Source organism: Desmodus rotundus, chromosome 8 (assembly GCF_022682495.2).
Source record: "Desmodus rotundus isolate HL8 chromosome 8, HLdesRot8A.1, whole genome shotgun sequence".
In the NCBI taxonomy this organism is placed as follows: Eukaryota; Metazoa; Chordata; class Mammalia; order Chiroptera; family Phyllostomidae; genus Desmodus; species Desmodus rotundus.
Genome location: NC_071394.1, coordinates 125,633,399 through 125,657,893, shown reverse-complemented (window position 1 = coordinate 125,657,893; position 24,495 = coordinate 125,633,399). Strand labels below are relative to the sequence as shown.

At 48.2% G+C, this 24,495-nt stretch overlaps 1 protein-coding gene across 7 annotated transcripts in view; it reads right to left on the bottom strand.

The window, feature by feature from the left end:
• Positions 1–13,258: 13,258 nt before the first annotated feature.
• The window catches only part of MYRIP (myosin VIIA and Rab interacting protein), a 198,812-nt gene continuing 187,575 nt past the window's right edge, over positions 13,259–24,495 (bottom strand). For 6 of the 7 annotated variants that reach the window (XM_053930477.2, XM_045200151.3, XM_045200149.3 and 3 more), the window contains 5 exons: positions 20,890–21,051; positions 19,446–19,550; positions 19,274–19,334; positions 17,329–17,447; positions 13,259–13,657 (listed from right to left, as the gene is read on the bottom strand). In XM_053930477.2, the coding sequence (XP_053786452.1) occupies positions 13,625–13,657; positions 17,329–17,447; positions 19,274–19,334; positions 19,446–19,550; positions 20,890–21,051 (480 nt within the window). In that variant the 3' untranslated portion in view covers positions 13,259–13,624. The remainder of the gene's footprint in view (positions 13,658–17,328; positions 17,448–19,273; positions 19,335–19,445; positions 19,551–20,889; positions 21,052–24,495) is intronic. The other variant, XM_045200150.3, reaches the window with a different exon arrangement.

The following is a 24,495-nucleotide window of genomic DNA, read 5'->3' as shown; positions in this document are numbered from 1 at the left end:
TGGAGTAGAAAGCAGTCTCTTGGGGTCTTGGCCAAACCCGTAAGGACACGCAGGCGTCCTCAGGGGCCGTGGTGGATCGCCTCGCTCAACGACTAATCAGTTCCTTTCTGTAGTCTGGGACGCTGTCTGTGCTCTTGGGACACTAGATCAGCCACGTGTACTAGCGGACAAGTCTCCTGCACGTTCACAGGTCATGCATGTAGGTGTGTCTCACTTTCTATTCTTTTTTATTCGTGTTCCTCACACCTGTCCTGTGGGAGTGGTGGCTTATGGTTGAGTGTGCGCTTTGACCATACCGGGAGCCAAGGGCGCATTTGTGGTGCAGTGCTTAGGAGTCTAGGCCGAAGAGCTAAATAGCCAAAAAGCAGAGACCACCCATGTGCCCGCTGACCGATGAATGAATAAACGTTTGGTGTGTCCCTACAGTGGAATGTTACTTAGCTACAGACGGGATGATGCATGCTGTAACATGGCCGCACTTTGAAAACATGCTAAGTGAAAGAAGCCAGTCACAAAGGGCCACATGTTGTATGATTCCACTTACTTGAATTGTCCAGAATTGGCCCCTCTATGGAGACAGAAGGTAAGTTAGTGGTCGCCCAGGGCTGGGGGTGTGTTTGAGGGGAAATGCATAGTTCCTGCTAATGAGTTTCTCATTGGGGTGTGATGCGAATAGCCTGAAATTAATTATGGGGATGGTCACACAGGTCTATAAATATGCAAAAAGATACTGAATTCTACACTTTAAATGGGTGAATTGTACGGTCTGAATTATATCTCAATAAAATAAAAAGAAAGTATGCAAAAAAAGTGGCAATGAGTTTCTTATTGTCTGTGAATAGATTAAAATATTAACAAGTCCAGTCAGTATTATATCAAAAAGCACACATCAACCCAGAAGTGCCAGGATCATCCCTATGCGTACGCTGTAAGTGCAGTGCAGATTCAGAATTCAATACATAGGGATTGAAATTCAGGGTTCGCCGTTTTGCAGGAACAGAGAGAAGTAGTCACCAGCCAGGGGCTGAGGAGCCCCCCACACCCCGAGCCTGCACACATAGACACAACCAAGACCACTCCTGGGAGGTGCCTTGGGGACGGTAGGGTCAGAGAGCCCTTGGGACACATGGGAGGGGGTGGAGGCTTGGCGACCCTCGAGGAGGGGGATGGAGACCAGCCCCCTTGACAGCGCAGGAAAGAAAGGTAGGAATCAACCGTCATGAGTCGGCTAACTTCAGAAAAGCTCTGTGGAAAGGGATACTGATCATAGGCGTTTGGGAAGCCGCGTAGTGCTACCTCATTGAGGCCCGAGCGTCCAGGTACAGACACGATACTCTACTGCGTGGTGAAGAGACTGACCCACCCCGGCCCCTAGTGTGTCGACGTGTGAAAGGACATCAGCTCTCTGGACCTCTCAATAAGATGGGGAAAGATTGATTTCCATAGATTCTGTTTTCCGAGGATAACACCCTACCCCCTCACCCTCTCTCCCAGGGGGTGGGGAGCAGGGCCAAGGACCACAGCATGGGGCTTCAAGCTGCGTGCTGTTTTATCTCCTACAGTTTCTGGAAGTGGGCTGACGCAGGAGAGTGTTGCTTCTTATTTCAAGGATAGACCAGTGACCTTTCCAAGTCTCAGATTTTTATGCTGATATTTTCAGTGTAATTATAGCTTCCCTGAAGTCTTTTCTTAGCTCACTTTAATATGAAAGCTACTTAATCGATTCTATCACTCTTTGAACTGAGTCACCGGCTATACTGAATGTAAAAACGTACTCAGTACCTCCGCATCACAGTCTGCCCCTCATCGCACGTAATTCCCGGCCACCCCTGCCTGCCCTCAGTCGCGGGGGCTGCACGGAGCTCTGGCAACAGCCACCTTGCGAGGCAGACCTCTGGCCGTGTTTTCCTAAAATCTTACTTGACGGATGTCGTCCTCTTCATGTGTGTCAGTTTCTAGGCTGCGGGGTCTACATTTTCCTGACCTGAAATTTAATCTCACTTTACAGTGAGCCTTGTCTGTATTTAATGGATTTGCAATGTTGGTAAAACAGCCTCACCAGGATTTTGTTTCTTTGTTTTTCTTTTCTTTTGGTCAGAGTTGTATCGCATCTAAGCAAACAACAAAGAAAGATTCACGTGGCCGAACAGCAGCAGCTTTCACTGACTGAGCGGGTACCATGTACCGGGTCAGAGCCGAGTGCTTTCCACGCGCTGCTGCTGCCGCCGCCGCGCTCAGCCCGCCTCATCTTCGGTGCTGGACCACGAGTCTCAGACGGGCAGCCCGCCCCGCGCTCCTCGCTGCCCTTGCCAGGCTGCTCCTTTTCTCACTTTCCACAGCGATGGTTTCATACATCTGCTCTCCTCTCAAACCCCAGTGCCTTCCCCTGTGCTCATTCGCAGCCGATGGCCTTGCTCACCCTTAATGAGAACAGTGAAGAAATCAGGTGGAACAGACCTCATCCGGACACCAAATCCCAGGCCTCCCTCCGTCCGTACCTCTGCTGTTCGCCTCCTTGTTAAAATGGATGAATTATCCCTGATCTCCTTTTCTGCTTTCTCAAGGGCATTGCCAGGCTCTGCTTCTCTCCCTTGCATTTATATATTCTCTCTCTCCGCCCAGTATTAGTCCGAACAGGATGCAAATATTCTCTAGAATCTTCCATCTTAAAAAGACAAAAAGGAAAGAGTCCCTTGGTCTTATACCCTTTTCTCGCCAGGACCCATTCCTCTGCTCTTCTGAAGAGTTGTCCGTCACTCCGTCCACTTGCTGGTGACCCGCTGCTCCTCAGCCCTCCAAACAGGCGCCCATGCCCACTGCCATGCCAAGGCCATTCATGCCCAGGCTTTCTGGACCTCTGAATTGCCCACCCAATGCCACTGCACCATTTTTATCCTGCTCGACCCTCTCCACAGCATTGCACCAAGTGAACTACTCCTTTCTTCTCTTGGCTCCTATGACATCACTCTCGCTTGGCCCTTTTCCATGTCATTGATCACACTTTTTCCAACTTTTTGCTGGCTCCTTGTCTACTCAAACGGTGCCAATGTGACCTTTCAAGCAGGAGGAAAATCAGGGGACAGTGGTGTCTTAGAAGCCAAGGGAAGGAAGTACACCTCCCAGAGGCTGGGTTAGGAGCAGGCAGTTCTGCCTGGTAGCTTGGCGTCTTCAACGTTGCATTTAGTGGCATCACGGTGTCCACGTGAGGGAACAGCTGAAAGGAGGGAGCTGTTTTCATGGGATCAAGAAGGGTCTCAGACCATTTCTGGTGAGTTACACTGGTTGCAATAAGCTATCAGCAAAAAGGAAATGCATTAGAATTTCCCCTGGAGCTAAAAAATATGAAGATAGGAAGTTATTCTGCATCAAAAGCATCTCTGAGAAATGAGTAGGACAAGCAGAGGGTGAGAAAACATTCAAAAAATATTTTTAATTACAGTTGCCATATTATATTAGTGTTTCAGGTGTACAAATAGTGATAAAGCATGAGATAAAAAAATCTGTTCTTTACTTCGGCTCACCCTAGTTCCCTTTGAGTATAAGGCCTCTTTATTAATATAATGGTCCTTAATCAAAACAGGAGGATCTGCAGAGCTTTCAGTGATGGGCGTGAGTTTGAAGGACAATGTCGTTGCTCTTGGGGAATCATTCCAAAGCTAAAAATAAAGGACCTCAGGCAACATGACAAACAATATCCTCAATAGCATCTTTCATGCTAACTGCAGAAAGGGATTTCACGTGGTTTTTCATTTAAATAGATGACAAAGAGTAAAGACCTTCGCCCTCTTAGAAACAGTTGTGTATGTGTCAAAACTACCCAATCACAAACACCAAATCTGGCTTTTCAAAGTAAATACATTATTTTGTGTGTAATTGCTGTGATTAGCTTGTCAGAACATCACTGACCGTTAGCGGAAAACGCAGATGGAATGAGATTTGTCTCCACGCACGAGCCAGGATGTTGTAAAATCATCGATTGTGAGCTACAAACGCAGTCACCCTGTCGCACAGCCGGGACGCTGAGTCACAAACAGTGGTGGAGATGCACAGCCGGTCCACAAATGACCCGGGCTGGTTATTCAGAACGGTCCTTTTAGATGTCTTCCAGAGTTGCTAATTAAAAAGTGCGGAGACTGCAAAATCAGTTCAAACAAAAATTTGAGCAAACTTCAGAGCAAAAGAAAGTACTAGCATTTCCCGTATGGATTCCACCATTTCAGCTAGTGGTGCTGCCTCTGAGCCCGCAGCCCCGGTGAGAAACCCAGGGCACCTTCCCCCTCCCCCTCCCTCCTCCCCGTTCTTTCTGCTGGTCTCAGTCTGCCTCCGACCCGACCCGTGAGCTCCTGCCTTCAGTCTTACCATTACCTTGGGCCTGGGTGGGGAGGTGGTTAGGGAACAAGATGGTGTGGACTGTTAGGATTTTGGAAGGGGAATGGGGTGGCGCATGTTCTTAAAAAGCACCCAGGGTGTTCTGATTCTCCCTCCCTCCCACATGGTGAGGAGCATCAAGGTATAATATGGATTCTCAAGATCGAAGGGAATCCAAGAATTTTCGCAGCAGGAACAGATTTTTCCAACCCTCCGATGACTCATGCAGGCAAAGTAAGGGAACAACAAGGCACTCCAACGACAGGGAGCGGGACAAGCCAGAGACGTGTGTTTGAGATATTGGTACAGATCTCGCACCGCCACCTCCCGCCTGCCCCTGGGCAACGTGACTGCCCAGCTCCGACGGGACCCTTCTGCACGTGGGACACACCATCCTCAGGTGTGTGTCTGGTCTCCCTCCCCAGCCACTCACTCTTTTCCTCCTTTACTTCCTTGTTTCCCCAGACACTAGTCTCTCCTTCTGCCTTTCCGCCTGCCCTCCCTCTGCCGATGCAGTTCCACGGGGCCAGGACTCTCGGTCCTCATCTGCTTCTATAAGCTCACTCGGCAACGTCCACCAAGGGCACAGCTTCCAGTCCTATCCCTGTCCCAACAATCCTCAGACCTCTAACTCCAGTCCTGATCGCTACAGACACAGGTCCTCCTGCCTCCTGCCCCTCTCCTCTTGGCCAACATCTTTGAACTGAATGTATCCAGAAAGGAATTTGTCATTCTTCACCATCCCCCAGCTCAGGGAATAGGGCCAATGCTTCCTCTATTATTTCAGCCAGAGATCTGACAGCATCCTTCCCACCTAAATCTTTTTTGCTACCCATATCCAGCCAATCCCCAAATCCTGTTCTTTGCCTCCTAAATGTGTCCTGGACTCATCAGAATTCTCCTTCCTCACCGCTTTAATCTAAGCTGTCTTCATTCTTTCCTGGGCTCTACAGGAAATCTCCTCATTAGTCTACCCACCATCTCTCCACCCCACTGCAATGTATTCCTTACATTAAAATATCAAAGTGATTAAAAAACCTAACGAATCTGCTCAGGTCACTTCCCTCCTGAACTTTGTGGTGTCTTACCATAATCACGGATCAAAGACCAAAGGTGCCATGCTGACCCAGCCGTGCACATCGGTGCTGTCTGTGACAGATGGGAGGGTGATGGGGGCCACGCCAAGGGCTCTGTATACAAATGACCCATGCAACTAGGTAGGAAGGGCTACCTTAGCAGTGAGTGCCAGCAGTCTGCAGGGGGGACAACTGTCTCTGGGTAGGTTTTTGGGCCAGAAAGTGGGATACCTGGGCCCTGAGTTTTCATTGGGGCCAAAACATTAGAGCCCCCTACTGATTGGAAGGACTTGTGAGAAACAGGAATGTCTAAATGGGCTTTTCAGCTATTAGGTGATAGGCTATGTGCACCCCAGCCCCCCCCCGCCCCGCCCTCCTCCAGCTCCTGCCTGCCCCTCAGCCTTTCAGTGAGGTCTACTATTAGGTGTGGTCGGTTGTTCTCCCTGTTATCACTCTTTTAAGTGAAAACGGGGAAGGGCTTGAATTTCCTGTCTGGCTCATGGGGTGCAAAATAGAGGCTGCAACAAGAAACAAGGACCAGAAACCTTCAATCTCCATAAGCACAAATTCACAGGCTTTGAGGAAAGGCTTTAAGTCTAACTGGAAATAGAATTAGGGGTGAGAAACGGCGTAGATTTGAACCCAGATTTTGAGTGGCATGGAGCCTATTCCCACCTCCAGTGATCTGGGTTACACTGGGATTCTCCTGGGCTGGGGAGGGGCCCCGGGGCCATCAGAGAGGAGGTCACGTTTGGGCTGAGCCTTGCTAAAGGGTGGGTAGGGATTTTCAGTGCCAGAGGGAGGCATTCTAGCAGGCTGAATACAATGTGGGAAGATGCAGAGCTGAGAAAGGTCCTAGCTTTAATGCTTTGTGACCCACAGAGGGTAAACGGGGCCCTGCCAGGAGCTGTGGCTCAGAATTCCTACACGGCTACAGCCTAGCTCTGCAGCACCTGGAACAGACTCTCCTGCCACGTTCCGGTCTGTCTGTTTGGCAGGAGCCAAGACGTTGCTTTTCGCACGCAATCAAAGACAGAGCGGAGGCCAGGAGAGCAGAACCCTTACTGCTCCAAATCAAGAAGAAGTGACTTACTCCTTTGTCATCAGACACCTCAGCAGTTGATGGGCACCAAGCTGACATCTGGCCAAGTGACATCTGAGCTGTTGTACCTTAGGCAGCTGGCATCTCAGCAGCCCTGGGTCACCAAGAAGAGTTGCTTCTAGATGAGGAAAAGACAGTAACTGTCATTTAAAGACAAAGGAGAGCCTCGGCTCTGCTAGATGGATACGAACCCACTCATGAGCAGGGCGGTCCCCAGAGACCCAAGTTCCACCTGGGTGGAAATGCTCATTCATGGGCTCTGTTCTTGGTGGTGCACTCACCACACGGGGGCCGTGTTGCCCAGGGGGAAGTAGACTTGTCTGGCCTCCTGTTTTAAAGACTGGCCTTTCTCAAGTGTCTTTTGCTGACTTCCCAATGGGTTTGCCTTGAAATGAATGAAATAGTAGGAAAGAATAAATCGGAAAGGACAGGCTTGGAAGGGCGAACTATTGTCATTGCCGGGAAACGGGGGAGGGCACGGGGCGGATAGCGGGGCAACAGAAACACCGACTGCCACCGCGCCTGCCAGGAGCCCTTTCATTTTCAATTAAGTAATTACCACACTGCGCAGTGAGCGAGGACGGCAATTACAGGCTTTCCCATCCTGTCACCTCGCCACCTGACACCTCGTGCTTGTGGCACAGCATGGCTCTGGGCCAGCGCTGCTCCTCGTCATTAGGTTTACATAGGGGACTCTTGAGGCCATCAGGCTCTTAGTCCTGTCTTCTCAAACCTCCCTGAGCAAGTCCAAGGCTGAGACTCGAGTACTTGCTGAGGCTGTGTGGGAAGTGCCGAGGGCAGACTCCCCAAATTGCTCTGAGTACAGCAGGGCACAGACGCTCCTGGACTCATAGCGGATCTTCAGAGCTGCCAGATGGGCCGGGCGTTCAGTACGATTTTCCCGTGCACTTTTCCCGCACAACTGGACTCCCCAAATGTTCTCAGGTGCTGGGATTGTAAACTGACGTCCCTGCCCGGCTGGCTTTGGGCCCTACAGGTATGAAAGGAGGAGGAGGCTGTTACCTGGTTCACCTGCCTCACGATGCCACATGGCTCTTACCTCTATGAGCAGAGAGATGTGACTTTGGTCCACTTCAAAGAGCCGCAAGGAACCCGAATGGGAAGTTCCACATCTCAAAGCAGCCCGTGGGGCTGTTGCTGGACAACAGTGACCTGATGTGTTTAGAACTTCGGTTAAGATAGTTGGATGGTAAATAGACGTTTCCCCTCTGGTTCTGGGAGGAGAGTAAGGCAGACAGACAAGACCCACAGAAAGCTTTGACCTAAAGGGATGGAACGACACTCATCACAGGGCCTGGCCAGTGGATGGGGGTGCTCTGGGCCACGTCCCCTCTTCTGCTCACCACCCTTTCAGCAGTGAGTCAGCACGGCCCTGGTGGAGCGGGGGTGGGCCTAGCTGGAGAGGGGATCTGAGTCATCAGCAGCTTACTAGGTCTTCTAACTGGTAGCTGGTCTCCCAACATTTTGACACACCTCCCATCAGTAAGAACCGTTTGACCCTGCCCCCCCAGGATATATCTATTCATTTATAAATTGTTTACATCTCATCTATCCACATATTTAGTATTGGTAAAGCTTACTTGCAGATAAAAAACATCAGTATAAATGAAAGGTCTTCTATTTTCTTTGGTCTGCTCCCAATTGCCTATCTTCTATACCCCATGTGGTGTGAACCCCACTTTGGGAATACTGCTCTAACCTTTGAGCTCTCTAGGTTCCAGCCTTTTATGGGCAAAGGATGAAGGGGAAGGATCCATTCAGAGAAGAGGCTCATGGCTGGGTGCACAGGCTATGCGCAAAGAAGTCAGTGGAAGAGTGAGCATCTCAGTCTCTCCTGGCTTATCGGTGATGGCAGGAAGGGGTGACGGCACCCCAAAACTTGTGTTAACTCCTTCTCAGCCCAGAGACCGTGTTTTAAGAGGCCTGGCTAAACTAAGCCAGAGTTGCCGGTGCCCCACCGGGGCCCACAGGTTGTGGGCGTCTGGATACAGGAGCTTGTGCTTCTGGACTCTGGGGAGCAGGTGCTTGGGCCAATCACTGCCCCCTGGGTTTGCCCCGCCCTCTTTAGAAGTGGGGCAAGGGTGAAGTAGAGGTTTGGGGGAGCCTCCTACGCCTCCATCTTGGCACTGGGAAGCCTCCTGTACCCTCCCATATTGGGGGGATGCTCACCCCTGGCCCCACGAGAGACTGCTGCCCCACTGCACACAGTCTTCAGTTCACTCACCTGCGTGGCCCAGCCACAGCCTAGAGCTGACCACCAGGGCGGCCCCGGTGAGCCAGTGTGTTTCAGCCACCTGCCCGTTCCAGGCTCTGCATGGGGCAAAGGGAACCCTGTTCTTCAAGAAGCTTTCAGGTGAGAGCAGGAGAAAGATATGCAACGTGTGCGTGCCCTGCAGGGGCCTCCCAGCCCGGGTGTCCCCTGGCCGAAGCAGACTGCAACCCAGGGCACATGCTGAGGGAGGGGGGACGTGAGACAATGAAGGGAGGCAGAGTCACAAAGGACGCACCAGTGAACAGGTCACCAGTGTAGGTAATTGGGCCTCAATCCCATGGGGGACTCTCGGCGGGACCCTACTGAGCCCTGCTGCTCAGGTGGCCTGGGAGCTTGTCACAAATGCAGCACCAGCGGCCCCCTCCTGGCTCTGCTGAATCAGAGTTGGCACGTTAACCTTTGAGAAGCACGGCCTCAGATCTTCCATCTTCATCAAACGTGACGACTTTGATGTAAAACATCGTTTTCTGTATTTTAGGAGTTGGTGCCACCAGACTGGATCCTTCTGAATAACTTCTTTGAGGTTTCCAATGTTCAAAGTGGATACTCATTTTCCAGCCCTTTGAAATCTCTTTAAAATGCAACTCTACTTACCTGCACTTTATCGTAATTATAACTCGGTTGCAGAGACAGAAGGCTCACGCAACCAACTGTTCTGTTAAATGCAAATTGTGTGGGGGGAAGACTTCTGGGAGAAAACAGAGCGGCTGTTGCGGGAGAAGTTATTTTTAAAGGACGGAACCAAATGTCTCCTGTGCTTGAAAGTTTTATCAAAACCCTCAATGAATAGAGGACCCTTTGTGAACTATCAACACCGGCACATGTGGAGATAGATATCCTCCTAAAAAATGCAACTAAAGTTTCATATAGAAATTGTGCAGCATCAAAAATAAGCAGCAACCGTGTGGGGTTGCCCGAGGGAGTGGGGGGAGGGCTGGGTGGAAGAGGGAAAATGGGGGAAAATTGGGACAACTGCAATAGCAGGAATAATACAATATAATTTACATAAGCTACAAGTAGCTCGATGTTTGTTTATACACCCTTGGTATTTGTGACCCCATTTTACACATGAGGTGCGTGGCCAGAGAGCTGCTAAGTGGGAAGTCTAAGAGTGAAGTCTAGTTTTTTCTGGCAGCCTCGATCCTTTGAATACTTGGTCATGGTTTTTTTGTTGTTTGTTTTTTGGTTTTTTTGTCATGGAAAAACCAAGCACTTATTTCTTAGGTCAAAATATTATCTTGTCGTTACGGACCCGGAAGCAAGCAAAGCGGCAGTTTTTGAGTATAGCTGCCCATCTCTCGACACTCAAATTGTTGGCTCACGAACCGATTCTCGTGAACGCCAGATTGTCCACGCAGCCTGGTTGCTCACCACGTGGCTTGGGGCTTCTAGGTTGGGGAGGCTGAGTGCTCAGGTGACTTGGGGGTACTGGGCCCTCTTCACCGTCTTGCAATTTTATGGGGATGGGGATGTGGTGTGGGAGGAGGGAGAAATCAGGAGTTTTGGTCAGGAAATGCTGCCTGGAGGGGTTTTGGGGTCTCCTGATATTGTCCTTCCCACGTCCCCCATCGGAAATGCCCTGTCAACTGAAATGTGAGCTTTTGTTATGAGTGTGAGCAAACACATTGGTGCCGGGCACAGTAATGGTAGAGCAGAAAGGGAGATCGAGGACTGGGGCTGGCTGATTTCTCCCATGAACCCGTGTTTTAGCAGGGGATTCTGAGGGCTGCTGCTGCTGCATTGGACCACCAGGCAGAGAAGGCGCGTGGCTTCTTTTAGTGTGTTCGTTCACGGCTGCATTTCCGATTAGCAGAGGGTCCTATTCCTATTTGCGGAGGGTAGGGGACAGTGTCTGGCTTCAGTGTCCTGGATGGGCCAGGCTCAGAGGAGGCACAACTGCCCCGAACTGTGCAAGACTCTGGGGGAGTCCCCGGACCTGCTTCCTGCTCAGCTCCACAGATGGGCAGGGTTGTCTCCACGGCGTCCGGCCTTACCTCCAGGGGCTAGCCTGAGGTCTCGGCCTCGGCACCGCTGGCGTTTTGAGTTGGACACTCTTTGCTGTGGGGGCTGTCCTGTGCATTGTAGGTTGTTCAGTACCATCCCTGGCCTCTATGAAGTGCCAGTGGCACACACCCTGACCCCTCCATGTTGTGACAATCAAAATTGTCCCCTAAGAGGCACACTCACACTCCCACCCCCACTCCCTCATGCCACTCCCACCCCCACCCCGATGCTTGGCTGGTCTTACCCGGGTGGCTACTCCGTATTGTTGATTGCTAGGCAATTCTGTTCTCAGGAGGACAAGCCATGGAGAGGTCAATGGGGTCCCTGGAAGGACTCTGGGGCAGGGGCAACAGTGGCCTTGAATCTTGGCCCCTCTGACGACTAGCCACTGACTTCTTTCCCTAGCTCCTCTTCTCTCCCAGCCTTCCCTAACTGAAAACCAAACACAAACCAGAAAAATCACACAGCTAGAAACGTTATTTTCGTAAATGACTTTTACTTCTTTATCGTCTCCCCTGACAGTAATTCTTGGCAAAGTGCATACAACACGGAGGCAAGCTTATCTCTCAGAAGTCATTAAAGAGATGGTCCTATGTCCTCCTTTTCTTAAACCAGTAAAATATTTTCATTTATAAAAATTAATCTAAATAGAAATATTGACACTGAAGATCAAAATCACTTGATGACAAAATAATTCTTCTGGAACTATAACATATGCTTATGGTTTTTAATAGTAAATTAAATCTTTGCACTTATTTGGCACAAGGAAACCTTTATAAAAATTCAAATGCCATGGAGCAGGCTTCTTCTTCGTTTTTTGTTTTTGTTTTTTTTGCAAGGCTTACACAGCACACACTTTTTTTTTGTGGCAAGGAAAACTGAATATTTTAACACTGTAACACAACAATAGTTGCTTTTCATGCCTCTTAAAGAAAACGTTCTATTTGGAACTCCGATCTTTTTTCGTTGTGTTTTTCAAATTTGCATTTGTTTGCTTTGATTCACGCCAACAGAACAAAAAGCCAAAGATCTACTTTATTTCAAAGGCGCCATTTCTGTTGGATATACACACACGGCATCAGCGAGAAGTGTTGTTGGAAGGCGGACCCCACCAGGAAGGCCTCACAACAAGGTTCAGAGCAGCAAGTCTGGTCTGGGAGTGTGCCCAGCAGCGAAAGAACATAGAAGTTGAAAACAACACAGAAGGATGCTCTCGCGAGGCATTCTAATTATACTGAGCTTGCAGGGGTGACTTTGGCAAATTAATCTCCCTGGCCCTCAGTTTCAAACCTGAAAAATGGTGATACCTACTGAATAGGGTTGCTCTATGGATGAAAATGAGAATAATAATAAACATCAGTTGTATTATTCCCTTGCCTCCCATCTTTGCCTTCTTCCTCAGAGTCTGAATCTATTAGCAAAATGATCAGTTGAGTGAAATTCCAGTTCCATTTGCTTTTATAAACTCACTCTACACTCTGCATAGTCAGGCATTTGAGACCAGAAACATGGAGTTAGTATCAATGCTTTTATCCATTCAATTCACCGTTTGTCCTGGCTTTTTTCATACCCATAAGTTTTCTAGCTATTGCTTAACCATTTATGTCTTTAAGGTCATTTTACTACTTTTGCTGAATATTTATTGGGAAGTAAATTTGGGGGGATGACATTTTCACATTTGGCCACAGCCTGCAGCGATGCATTGACCTAAACATCATTTAGATGCGGTCATGGCTCACCACGTCATGTCCACTCGGGACAGCACCCTACAGTTAAGCCAATGGTGGTCCTTCTCAAGTGCCTCTCCACTTCAGAGTGGGGAACCTCTCAGGAAGTCCAAGGAAGAAACTAAATTCACAATGAGCCATTGTTTCAGATGGACCTGGGTGTGGCATGGGTGAATCAGAGCTTTCATTCGGTGGCCTGTGACCGCAAAGCGATGGGAATGACTTGGGGTTCGGTGGGCTAGGGACCTAGCAGGAAGGAGGAGGCTGAAGGGAGACCTGCATCCTGATGGTTGAGCCCTCGCCGATTTTGACAGTCCCTAGTGCTCACTACAGGGGCATTTTCACTTTTTCCCTTAGCATTTGCAGGCCAGAGATGCTTGTAAGAGATTAATAAGAATTGATGATGAATTGAATAATACTCATCTCCCTACCTTCACTGTCCGCTCTCCCCAACCATTTTTCTTTGGACAAATTGTTGATATGTGATTCTAGTTGAATCAAAGGAATAAAAAGACAGAGAAAGAAAGAAAAGGAAGGAAGGAAGAAAAGAAAGAAAGAAAGGAAGAAAGAAAGAAAGAAAGAAAGAAAGAAAGAAAGAAAGAAAGAAAGAAAGAAAGGAAGGAAGGAAGGAAGGAAGGAAGGAAGGAAGGAAGGAAGGAAGGAAGGAAGGAAGGAATGGGGAGGGGGGAGAGAGAGAGAGAGAGAGAGGGAGGGAGGGAGGAATGGAGGGAGGGAGGTTCTACAGACGACACACAGTAGCCAAGCCAACAGGGAAATGATGCATTTTTGGATGCAGAGCTCTGCTCGTTGGAAGCCGTCGTCTCGGTTTCCTGTCTTGGACACCCCTAGGAACCTAAGGCAGAGAGTGGGCGAGACCGCAATGCTGAAGTTGGGACGGCTTTCTGGGTGAGGGGTCAGGACAGCCCTGTGCGCTGGGGCTCCCCAGGCCCTCTCCTCAGGTGGAATCCACACAGTGTTCGATGGCTGTGGGGTCAAGGCACTGTCGTGTACGGCTGGAGGCAGTGGGTCACTGGCAGTGGAGTGTTCCATGGCGCTAAAACATCGCAGCAGACTCCAGGGCGGGCTCCTGAGGGGAGAGCATGAGCACACTCATCAGTGCTCAGCACAGTGAGCAGAGGCGGTGAAACACGTCCACGGCTTCTTTATATCATGAAAGGTATTCACACTCATTGACCAGCTACACATGTCCCGCTATTTAAAAAGTGATGCATTTTTTACATGTGCATCTTAATCCTCCTGAAATTTTTTGTGGTATATGGAATAAGGCAAACTGGTGCCCTTCCCACCACTACCCCCTTGGCCAACTTCCCAAGCACATTAAAAAAGGAAAATCTATACCTTCGCTACCAGTTCCCAATGCTTTGCCACGTTCATGTGACACATTTCCATATGTGCCTGTATCTGTACCTGGGCTTTCTATTCTATGCCATTCATCATCAATACCTTTACAGCTTTTAATTTGTTTGAAAGTCTGGCAGGAAAATCACCTTCACTTTGCAAAATGCAGTTGTCTATTCTTTCTGATTTATTCCTATGTGAACTTAGAAAAAACCCCATTGAGATTTTTATGAGAATTGGATCAAACTATAAATTAACTTGAGAAATGACTTTCCTTACTGAGCTATTGATGTGATTTGTTGGTCAGTATCTCAGTAGTAGAGGTACCCTTGCATCCCTGTAAAATCTACCTGGTGATTTACTATTTAACGTACTGCCGGGCCTAATTTGCTAATACTTTATTTACTATGCGCCGCCTCTCTGCAGAAGGACAACGCGTGTGTAGCGTGTGTTCTGTGTGGGGGCATCATGTACCAGCCACGTCGTCAGGCTTTGGTGCTTGGGGCGATGGTGGCTTCGTGACATGAATCTTTTCATTTCGTTTTACTTTTTTGCTCTGGAACATTTTATATTGCATGGGAATGAACTGTTCCTTCAAAATTTATCAGCAAAACCACTTGGCCAGAGAATCTTTTCTGAAGGTTTAATAAATTTTAAACTTTTATTACTTAAATAACTTTTTACTCATATTCTCATTGGATTTGATTTTATTAGAATTAAGACTTTAAAATTTATTAACATAGATTTACATCACATTTATATATTTAAGTAAAAATTTTACATCTCTATTATATGCTTTTGTTTTTTGGGGGTTTTTATTTTAATTTTTTATTTTTATTCAATTACAGTTGTGTGGCTTTTCTCCCCATCCCTCCACACCACCTCAGATGCTTTTGTTTTTATTTTATTTATTTATTTTTTTGATTTGGCTTACAGAAAAATTTCTACTTTGTACTTTTCCAAAGGACAAACTCTTCAATTTATGATCATATCTATAGTTTTCTGTTTTTAATGAATTGGTTTTCGCATTTACCTTTGATGTCTGGAATTCAATGTCCAGTTCATTAGTTTTGCCTCTTCCTTCTTTAGAGACAAAGAAAGCATTCAATGCTATAGACTTGACTAGTGTAGTTCTATACGGGTCCCATTTGTTTTGCTCTACGTGGTGTTCGCATTTTTGAAACGCTCTGTGGATTTGCTTTTCTCCTCAATCCGTAACTCGTTGGAGCATGTGTCAGCGTGTGCGTGCATGCAGGTCTGTGTGCGTGTGTCCTTGTGTGGGGGGTGCACAGGTTTGACACGCCAGAATAAGGTTTTTGTTTACTTTAACTTTTGTTCTAATTTTGTGCTGTCCAATATGGTAGTTTCTAGCTACTTGCGGCTGTTTACATTTAGATTAATTAAAATTAAATAACAATGTAAACAGCAGTTTCTCCAAGGCTGCAGCCACATTTGAAGTGCTCAGGGGCCCCCCGTGGGGCCACACACTGGGCGTTTCCATGACTTCAGAACGGTCTATCGAACAGTGTGCTGTTCTCAATCATTGTTGGAACAGGGGTCCAGAAGGTAGTTTCATACTTTCTACTTTGGGGAATTTATTGACATTTTCTTTGTAACTGGTATAAAACCAGTTTTTATAAATGGTCCACTGATGGTTGGAAAGCGAATCCGCCATAAAGGATAAAGTTAGAGAAATATCCAAATTAAGGGAATTTTAAAGCCACCTACCATGGCACAATCAATTGTCTTGCTCTACCGTTTGCCAGCACAAGAAAGGCTTATGATTCATCTACTTTATTTTACCAAAATCCAAACATCCTTCCTCCTTGTTCTCTCTCTGAATGCTTCTTGCCTTGAATTCTTCTTTGAAAGCAGTATTTCTGTCCTTTTCTATTGTGTTTGCATTTCTTTATCAATATTTTCCATATTTTCATGGTTAACCTCTCTGTTATTTAAAAGTAACTTATTTTTAAAAATAACTTATTAAAGTGACATTCACACAACATAAAATTCACCGTTTCAGAGCGACCGACTCAGCGGCGTCTAGCACGTTCACAGTGCGTGTGCAAGCACCTCCTGAGTGGTCTCGAACACTCCCGTCGCTGTGCCGTAAAACCCCTTACCCTCTGAGAAGGTTTTTCCTGTTCCCTGTGCCCACAGCTCCGGGCCACTGCCGATCCATGGCCTAGCACTACAAAAGGTAATGTGTTTTTAACTCTCTGATTTATAACAGATCCCCTCCCTGGCCCTACTGGTCTGCCCTTTTAGTGTAATAATGAATCTTTTAGCTCTTTAAAGTAGTGGCCAGGAGCGAGATAACTGGACTTTGAAAGGTCAGAGGTAATGGCTGACCAAGGAAGGAATGCTGACTTGTGGGGCCTAATAGATGCGGTGACTGGCGCTTCGAAATGGCATGCCCGGCCCTGGCTGGTGTGGCTCAGTGGACTGAGTGCCACCCTGAGAACGGAAAGGTCATGGGTTTGCTTCCTGGTGGGGGCACATGCCTGGGTTGCCGCCAGGTCCCCAGTCAGGGGCCTGCGAGAGGCCGACAGTTGATGTTTCTCTTGCACATCGATGTCTCTCTCCCTCTCTCCCTCCCTCCCCTCTCTCTAAAAATAAATAAATAAAGTCTTTTATAAAATGGCATGCCCAGCATTATGCCACTGCCTGGTGCTTTTTTGCTCAGGACACAGGGACGAGGAGAAAGAGCACAGGGAAGGACTGAGGGATGATGCATGAAAGGCAACAGATTATATCTGTCATCCCTTTGGTCTTGTCACCCCAGACATCGTCTGCCTTTAGCATAATGGTGCCCCCAAGGCATTTTAGCGGGACCCTCATATTCCTTACAAGCAGCATCAAACATTTGCCAAAATACTGAAGCCTGTGCTGGTGTTTAGGCAAAGAACCTGCTAGCCCTGTCGGCATGGCCTCCAGAGTTGATGCAAACCGCCTTCTGCCGGCTCTTTGCCTCGCTCAGGGGCAGCTGCTGACGTTTTTCAGGAGCAGGACAAGGGGCTCACAGGAAATTAAGGAAGAGTGAATGTGGCTCAGAAACACAATAAAAACTCCTACACCTCAACCAGGCCTTACCTTCTGTGCCCCTATTTTTACTTCTCTTATATCAAAATTGGCTTCTACAAGCAGGTGCAGATGCGGTTGAGAGGGTGTACCCACACAGCAAAGAGGTCGGCAATGCCAGGCAGGGGTTCGTCCCTTCTCTTAGATCCCGCCCCCCAGCCGCCAACAGACCGTGAGATCCTGCAGAAAGGGTGCTTCCTGGGGCTGTGCTGGGGCAGCTGCAGGCAGGCAGCTACAGACCGGGGGGGGGGGGGGGGGGGGGGGGGGGGGACCACCTACAGTGAAAGGGATGGGCACTGGGACAGAAGTGACATTTACCATCGGATCCTCGGTGGCGCTTTGGCTGTCTTTAGTCCTGTTTGTCGAGGAGCCTTGGAGAATGAAGTTGCGGTTGAATGTTTTAATGGTGGTCACTGAAGATGCCTCCAGTTTTTCAGCTACAAGGAAACCAATGAGAATAAGCATTACCTAGAGGCTGTATCGATTGTTAGGGAAGAAAGGCCAGGTGTCCAGATTACCAGGTGTTTGTTCTGGACCTGGAGTCTCATTCTGGGCCGCGGGTCTGACTGTGGACTTATTTTGTGTTTATTTTTATAAGGCATCATTAGCAGCTTTCTGGGAAAAGGTAGCTTGGAGGTAATCCAATATAGCTCATAAATTCTTATTGGCCATTTGGAAATATAAAAGGTTCTGAAAACTGGTCACATTGATAACTTTGGAGCCAAAATTGTCTGATGGCAAAACGTGACTTGAATTGGCATGTGGCCATTTAAAGCCCACGTCCACCCACCGAGTTGAACATTCTCATGCTTCCCTGCAAGGGCACTGATGTGTTCACCAGGGGCTGCCCCAGACACCGCAGTGGGGGCGGGGGAGGCTGTTATAAAATACACAGCACATACACCACATTACCTCTCTTTTTTTCATTTTTCAATTATGGTTCACATTCAGCATGACTCTGTATTAGTTTCAGATGTACAGCATCATGGCAAAAAACATCATGCACTTTAAGAGTGGTCCCCTCCGCTGCCTCGAGCACCCACCTGGCCCCATACCTCGTTACCACGATGTTACCGACTGTATGCCCTATGCTGTGATCTACATCTCCATGACTACTCTGTAACAATCTGTACTTCTCAATCCCTTCATCATTTCTACCCAGCCCTCCAAGCCCCCTCCCTTAATGTCCAAGAAATTCTAAAGCATGTATAGACCTAAGGGTTTCAAATAAGGTATCATGGATCTATAATAAATTTTTAAAAATCCTCACCTGAGGATGTTTATTGATTATGAAAGAGAGAGAGAGAGAGAGAGAGACATCGAGGGAGAGAGAAACATCAGTTGGCTACCTCTTGTACACACCCCGACTGGGGATCAAACCTGCAACCTAGGTAAGCGCCCTGACTGGGGATTGAACCTGAAACTTTTTGGTGTATGGGACAACACTCCCCCCACCTACTGAGCCCCCTGGCCGGGGCTATAATAAATTTTAATTGTGTAAGTTCTTGTGGAATACAAAGTAGGCAAGAAATAACTGCCTGAACAAGGAATGGTAGAACCGAGATTTGAACATTTATCTTCTGACGTTCTACTCCTCTTATTTGTAGATCTAAGTTTGGCATCATCACTATGTGGCTCCTGAATCCAGAGAAACTGTTGACAATGTCCAGGATAAGGGTGATACTGTTGGCATCAGTGGAATCCGTTCTAGGTTGGGCTGGAGTCCCTTCCACGGTAGATGCTTTTGGTGCCCTGCGCGCGTCTCCCTTACAGTCACTGTTCCAACACATTCTGACAGCACCCCACAGCAAGCACTGCCACTCCCTGTTGCCCCCGCATGGGGCAGGTTGGAAGTACCAGGAAGTTAATACCCCACAGGGATAACCTGCAGCCAGTGATGGATAAGAGTTGAAACCCCCCATCTTCCTACTCTTAGGGCAAGAAACTCTGAGGTGCCATCAATACTGTCTCCCAGAAATTCCCAGAAGTATTTAATACCTCAAGTTGGCTTAACTTTCTTCCCTGAGTCATTCCTCTCTTCCCCTCCCAGCGCTAATTGGAATCACCTCCCAAATACGCAACTGGCACTCATATCCTTGTCCCGGGGTCTGTCCCTTGTCCTGGGATCCAAGTCCAGATAGACTGTCCACAAGAGCAGTTCCGGGTGAGAACCCCCCTTTAGATCTGGTCCTCAAAGGCAGACTTCTGAGTTACTGCAAGTCAAAGAGTCAGGCTTAACTCTTTGGTTTTAATTGAAGCAGACCTTTCGCTGGTGGAGCGGGCAGTTTCCTCCTCTGCTGTCTCGATGTGTCTATAGTTTGTACCTACAAACAGAACATAGCGATCAACACACCTTGTCAACGCCAAAACCTTTCATCCTCTCAATTTTCTAGGCCGTGCAAAATTCCCGCAGAAGGAGGGAGGCACGAACGCACCTGGTTCCTTTGCTTCTGATCTCGTTTTCTCGTGAGGCGCACGCACGGCGCTATGTTTAAGCCTGCGATGGTCAAGGCTGAAATCCGGCTCTCAATGTCAGAAATCTTAATATAGCAGAAAGACAGAATCAGCAGGGAGAAAGCACGGGAGGAGAGACTCTTTGTTAAAAGTGTTATAAATCTATAAAGAACAAATCTGCCTTGATGCACGCTCATTCATTCATTCATTCATTCAACTTCTACCAAGCCCTTCTCTACCTAGTGCTATCGTGAGAAAATAAAACACAGGCCCTTCTTTGTAAGTTTACTTTCTAGTTGGTAAATCCAGAGCATCGCTCAGGTGAGAGTATCTCTAGGGATACACGGAAGCCCAGGGAATCATGGGAATTCTGGCCAGGGCCCTCTGAGGTGGGGTGGTCAGGGAAGGCTGCTATGGGAGGTAACTGCGTGTGAGCTTTGGAAAGCGAGTATGATTTTTCAATGCTTCAGTTTTCAATGACATCATGAATCCAAAACCAGAGTGCTGAGTCTCAGGAGGGATCCCCCTGCAACCTCTGGGTCAAGTCCATTTCCTCTATTAAGAGGCTAAGTGGCCTTGAGAAATTGCTTCCTTTCTCTGGGCATTAGTTTCCTTGACTGTAACATTGGAAGGTCAGAATGAGCTCAGATTTCCTTTCAAGAGCATCTTAAGGCAGGTAGAGAGAGCAAGAGCCCCCTCAGTGCCAGAAAGAGCCCTGGCCCGTCCCCGTCCCAGGGATGAAGGAGACACAGAACCTACTCTTAGAAAATGGCGTTATTATATGCTGTCACCACACCAAGTGCTTTAAACAGGGGAACTTGTTCATGAACTCATCCATAATCCAGTGGCATAGGCACCACTCTCTCGTTCTTACAGATGAGGAAGCTGTGGCTCAGAGGGATAAGTAACACACCCCACATTTCACATGTGGTCTGGGCAGACCTTGGCATTGATGCCAAGGCCTCTGCTCTTGCCACATTGCCACATTCTCAGAGCACTTTGCCGAGGCTGGCATGGGGGACACTGGAAGGGGCAAGAGAAGACTGGCAGAGTCGAGAGAGGAAGTGGGGGTCACGGTGGTCCCACTGAGGTGGTGCAGACTGAGTGGTGAATGTCGGCCCAGCAGCCAATGGGTGCACTGCACCTCGAGGGCCCCATTGCCTCCCTCCTCCCTCAGCTGTCTTGTGCTGCTCAAGTCTGGTATATATATTATCGATGCTATCATTTGCGAGAGGCAGGCTGTGCCCTGAAAGAGGAGGATTTGGTGGAATCCACCCTGCAGCATCATAGCCATGCAAGTGAGCTAGAAATGGCAGGAAGTGATAAATACGAAGGCTTTGAAATGGTCCTTGTGGAAGATGGGGTGCCTTCTTTTTTTGCCCGCTCCTTTTGGTCTCTCATCTGGGCAGAGAGGAGAGTTCTTACCTGGAGCTCAGCATGGTGGACCTGGGCTGCAGCTGTGGCCACCTGGTCCTCCAGGTCTGCCAGTTCGGTCTCATTGGTGCCACTGTGGATGCCCCGGGCAGCGTCCTCCAGCTCACTCAGCTGGCCTTCGAGTCCGTACACGGTGCCTGCCGCCAGGTACACCTGCAGAGGAGGCGCAGTCTTGAGCTCAGGGCTGCAGACCCAGGACTGGTGGGGCTTTTCAGGGGACCCCGGTAATTCAGGGGAGCAAGAGAGAACTAGACTCATCATTGGGGGTGAAGGACAGAGAATGCCCCAATATGTAAACGTTCTTTATGCTTCAATGGCATAAATGGCTCTTGCCACCCCTCACTGTCACTGCCTCTCCCTGAGCTTTCCTGCAAGGAAAAGCAGTTTGTAAAATTTGGAAATACAATAAAATAATTAAAAAATGCATGACAACAGCTATGTAAGTTGTGAATTTGTCCAGTGACTATAACAATTATCCTATCAAGACAGAAGAAACAAAGGGAAAAAATGTATGACGTGGTTTTGGGAATGAAAATTTTGGTTGGCATTTTGTCATTGAGAAAAATTCAGAAAACAGAAAGTGGGTGAAATTAATTGAAAACAATTACAAATTTTGAGTGACTTATCTTTGATTAAATTACCTTCAACTTGCTTGCAACAGGCTAAGGGAATTAAATAAACCTGCAGTTAAGTAGGAAAATACTTTATTTCTTAGAAAATAGTGTGCCATTAAGAAAAGCATGTCAAATCTATTTGTGTCAATTAAGAGTTTTTCTGTGAGCTACTGAAGATTTAAAGAGAAAATCAGATGAAGGGAGTAAGTAGTTTGAGGAAAACATTAAAGAAAAAAGAATTTTTTAAATTAATTATTTATTGATATTTATTTATTTTAGAGAGAGGGAAAGGGAGGGACAAAGAGAGGGAGAGAAACATCGACGTGAGAGAGAAACATTGATTGGTTGCCTCTCTTATGCGCTGTGACTGGGGACCAAACCTGCGACCCAGGCATGTGCCCTGACTGGGAATCGAACCGATGACCTTTTGCTTTGCTGGACAATGCCTAACCCACTGAACCATGCCCGTAAGTGTTAGAATAATTCAGCCTGGGGGATGCCGACAAGGGTGAAGGGAACAAATGCTTCTTTGGCCCAGTTAACGATGGGAAGACCCAGCTGCCAACACCCAGGACTGGAGGCATCTAAAGAAGGTGATTTCTGAAAGAGAGGCCTGGGGGGCTGAATCAGCCTCTGCAAAGCTCTGGACCCGTCATCACAGCCGGATAGGGTTGATGAGGATGAAGAGCAGTCAGTCCAGCCAGACTTTTCACAGTTTCTTTAATGTGAGTTAAAACTATACCTGCGTCAGGCAAGCCGAGAGCTACTGCACAGGAGTCATGCACGCCTTCCGTGCTGAGCGAGGCTGAGCGCTGGTGGGAAGAAAGAACTCTGAGAAGCCCCCCTCTGCCAGTTCTTTGGCATGATTCATGCATCTGCAGTAAAACTGGCAACTTTACAAGATGTTTCAAAGTGGAGCAAAGGCAGGTGTAGGTTTGAGGGAGGCAAAGCTGCCTGTGCACCGGCAGGCACAAGGGGCTGGGCCGTGGGGGCTTCTGTGGTGGTGGACACGGGGATGTCACATTAAGGGATTTGTCAGGCTTAACGGGGGCCATGAATCTAATGCCTGCTGGCCTTGGCCATAGTTCACTTTGCCCTTAATTTTATTTATTTTTTATCATATGTGAGTATTAGAGAACTTGTTTCTAAAAGATCTTCACAGTTTAACATGGCCATTTATTCTTTGTCTCCAAAACAAGGAATGCTAGCTACTTTGTTATACAGAGGAAATGAATATTTCAAAGCTGAGTGAAGAAATTAAAAATGTGTCTCCTAAAAGTTTCAGAGTTGAAGAACTTTTCACAGGGGAAGAAAAGGGGAGGAGAGAGAGAAAGAGAGCGAGGGGAGAGGGGAGAGGGGGAAGAAGACAACGACGGCCAGGGAGTTTCTGAGTTTGGACATCACAGTTTTTCTAGCCATGCCAAAAAATTTTTAAAAAAGGTAAATTTATTTTGATAAGGTAATTGTAAATATAAGCTTATAGTTTTGCACATGGAACAACATTTGGAATTATTATTTAAGTAAAATGAGTAATTTGAGTGCGGCAATGGTCAGACATGACTTGCCGTGACTTTGGTCTGGGAACATTGGTTTTTCCAGAAATACACACAAGTCAACGTCATCACACCCTACAGCCTTGTCACTTTGACAGCACCTCACTGTTCCACGGTCGCCATGGTCACCCACTAATGCTCTTTGCTTTCTCCACCAGGACAAAACAATAGGAAATAGGTCCGAGCCCTCAGCCAGGCCAGACGGTTCCTACTCATCTCTTACTCTGTGGCCCCGGCCTTCCTGGCACCTGGAGAGGTTCTGTGGTTTGGCCCCGGAGCCAGCTGGGCAGGTACTCCCAGCCAAAGGTGGCAGTGTCTGCTGGGCTGGAGGAGGGGGAGGGAGATGCCGATGATGACATGGACTTAGCGAGCCAGGAGCTGAGCCAAGGGCTTTATGAGACTTATTTAATGCTCACGGCAACCCTTGAGGGGGATGCTGGTGCCATCACTATATTAAAGATGAGAACACTGTGTCCTGGAGGTTCAGTGACTTCCCCAGTTCTCTCAGCCGGGAAGGGGCGGAGCCTGGTGTTGAACTGGAGGGCTGGGAGGGCTGACGCCAGACCCCCAACCTTTCCGAGCCCTGCCCTGTGAGGCTGTAATGCGACACTCCACCATGGTGGGAATGTGGTGGCTTTTACCTTTCAAACTCTGACCAAAGGTACCAGAGTTGTTGCAGTTATAGGTTGGCAGGACGGGGGTCTGTGCCTGGGCTGGAATGACAAAACTTAACATGCCATATAATGAAAATGGTACTCTAACCCTAAAAAATAAGCCTCCGAAAACCATTCACCTGGAACTGCTGGTTTAGGGAAGGTCCATTTGGGGTGAGAACTAGGGTTACCGTGTCCGAGGCATCTCCGTCCCCTCCGCACTCCAGGCCCTGAGGCCTATGACCCATTCATTGACTGGCTGCTGGTTCGCCGAGTCTTTCTCAACATGGGCCAGGGGATGAGAACAGGGGTTGCATTAAAGACGGCCTTTGTGGCCACAGCCCCTGGGACAGAGAGAGTTGGGCAGATTTCCTTACTGGAGGACTTCTCAGAGTCTTTCATGGCCCAACATGTATCTCAGTTTTCCTAGAAGAAGTATACAGAACTCCCAAACTTACTTGATCTTAGAGCATCTTATTGGATTTGGCTTCCACGAAATACACTTGAGGGATCTGATGTTAGACAGCAATGGGTGGGATTTCTCTCCTTGCTCTCTGGGGTCAGAGAACCATCCGAGACGCCACGGCCGCCTCCAGAAGCCCCAGGCCACAGCCTCTCCTGGGCTGCGGGGGTTGACGAGAGCCTTAAGGAGGAGGACTGACATCCTGGGCCTGGGCCTGGACTCTGGCAGCGCTGGGGTCCTGGGGGGGGGGGTCAGTTCCACTGTGTCTGCTGCCAGTGGCTGTAGAAAAATTGGCTAACACATTTGGTGGTGTC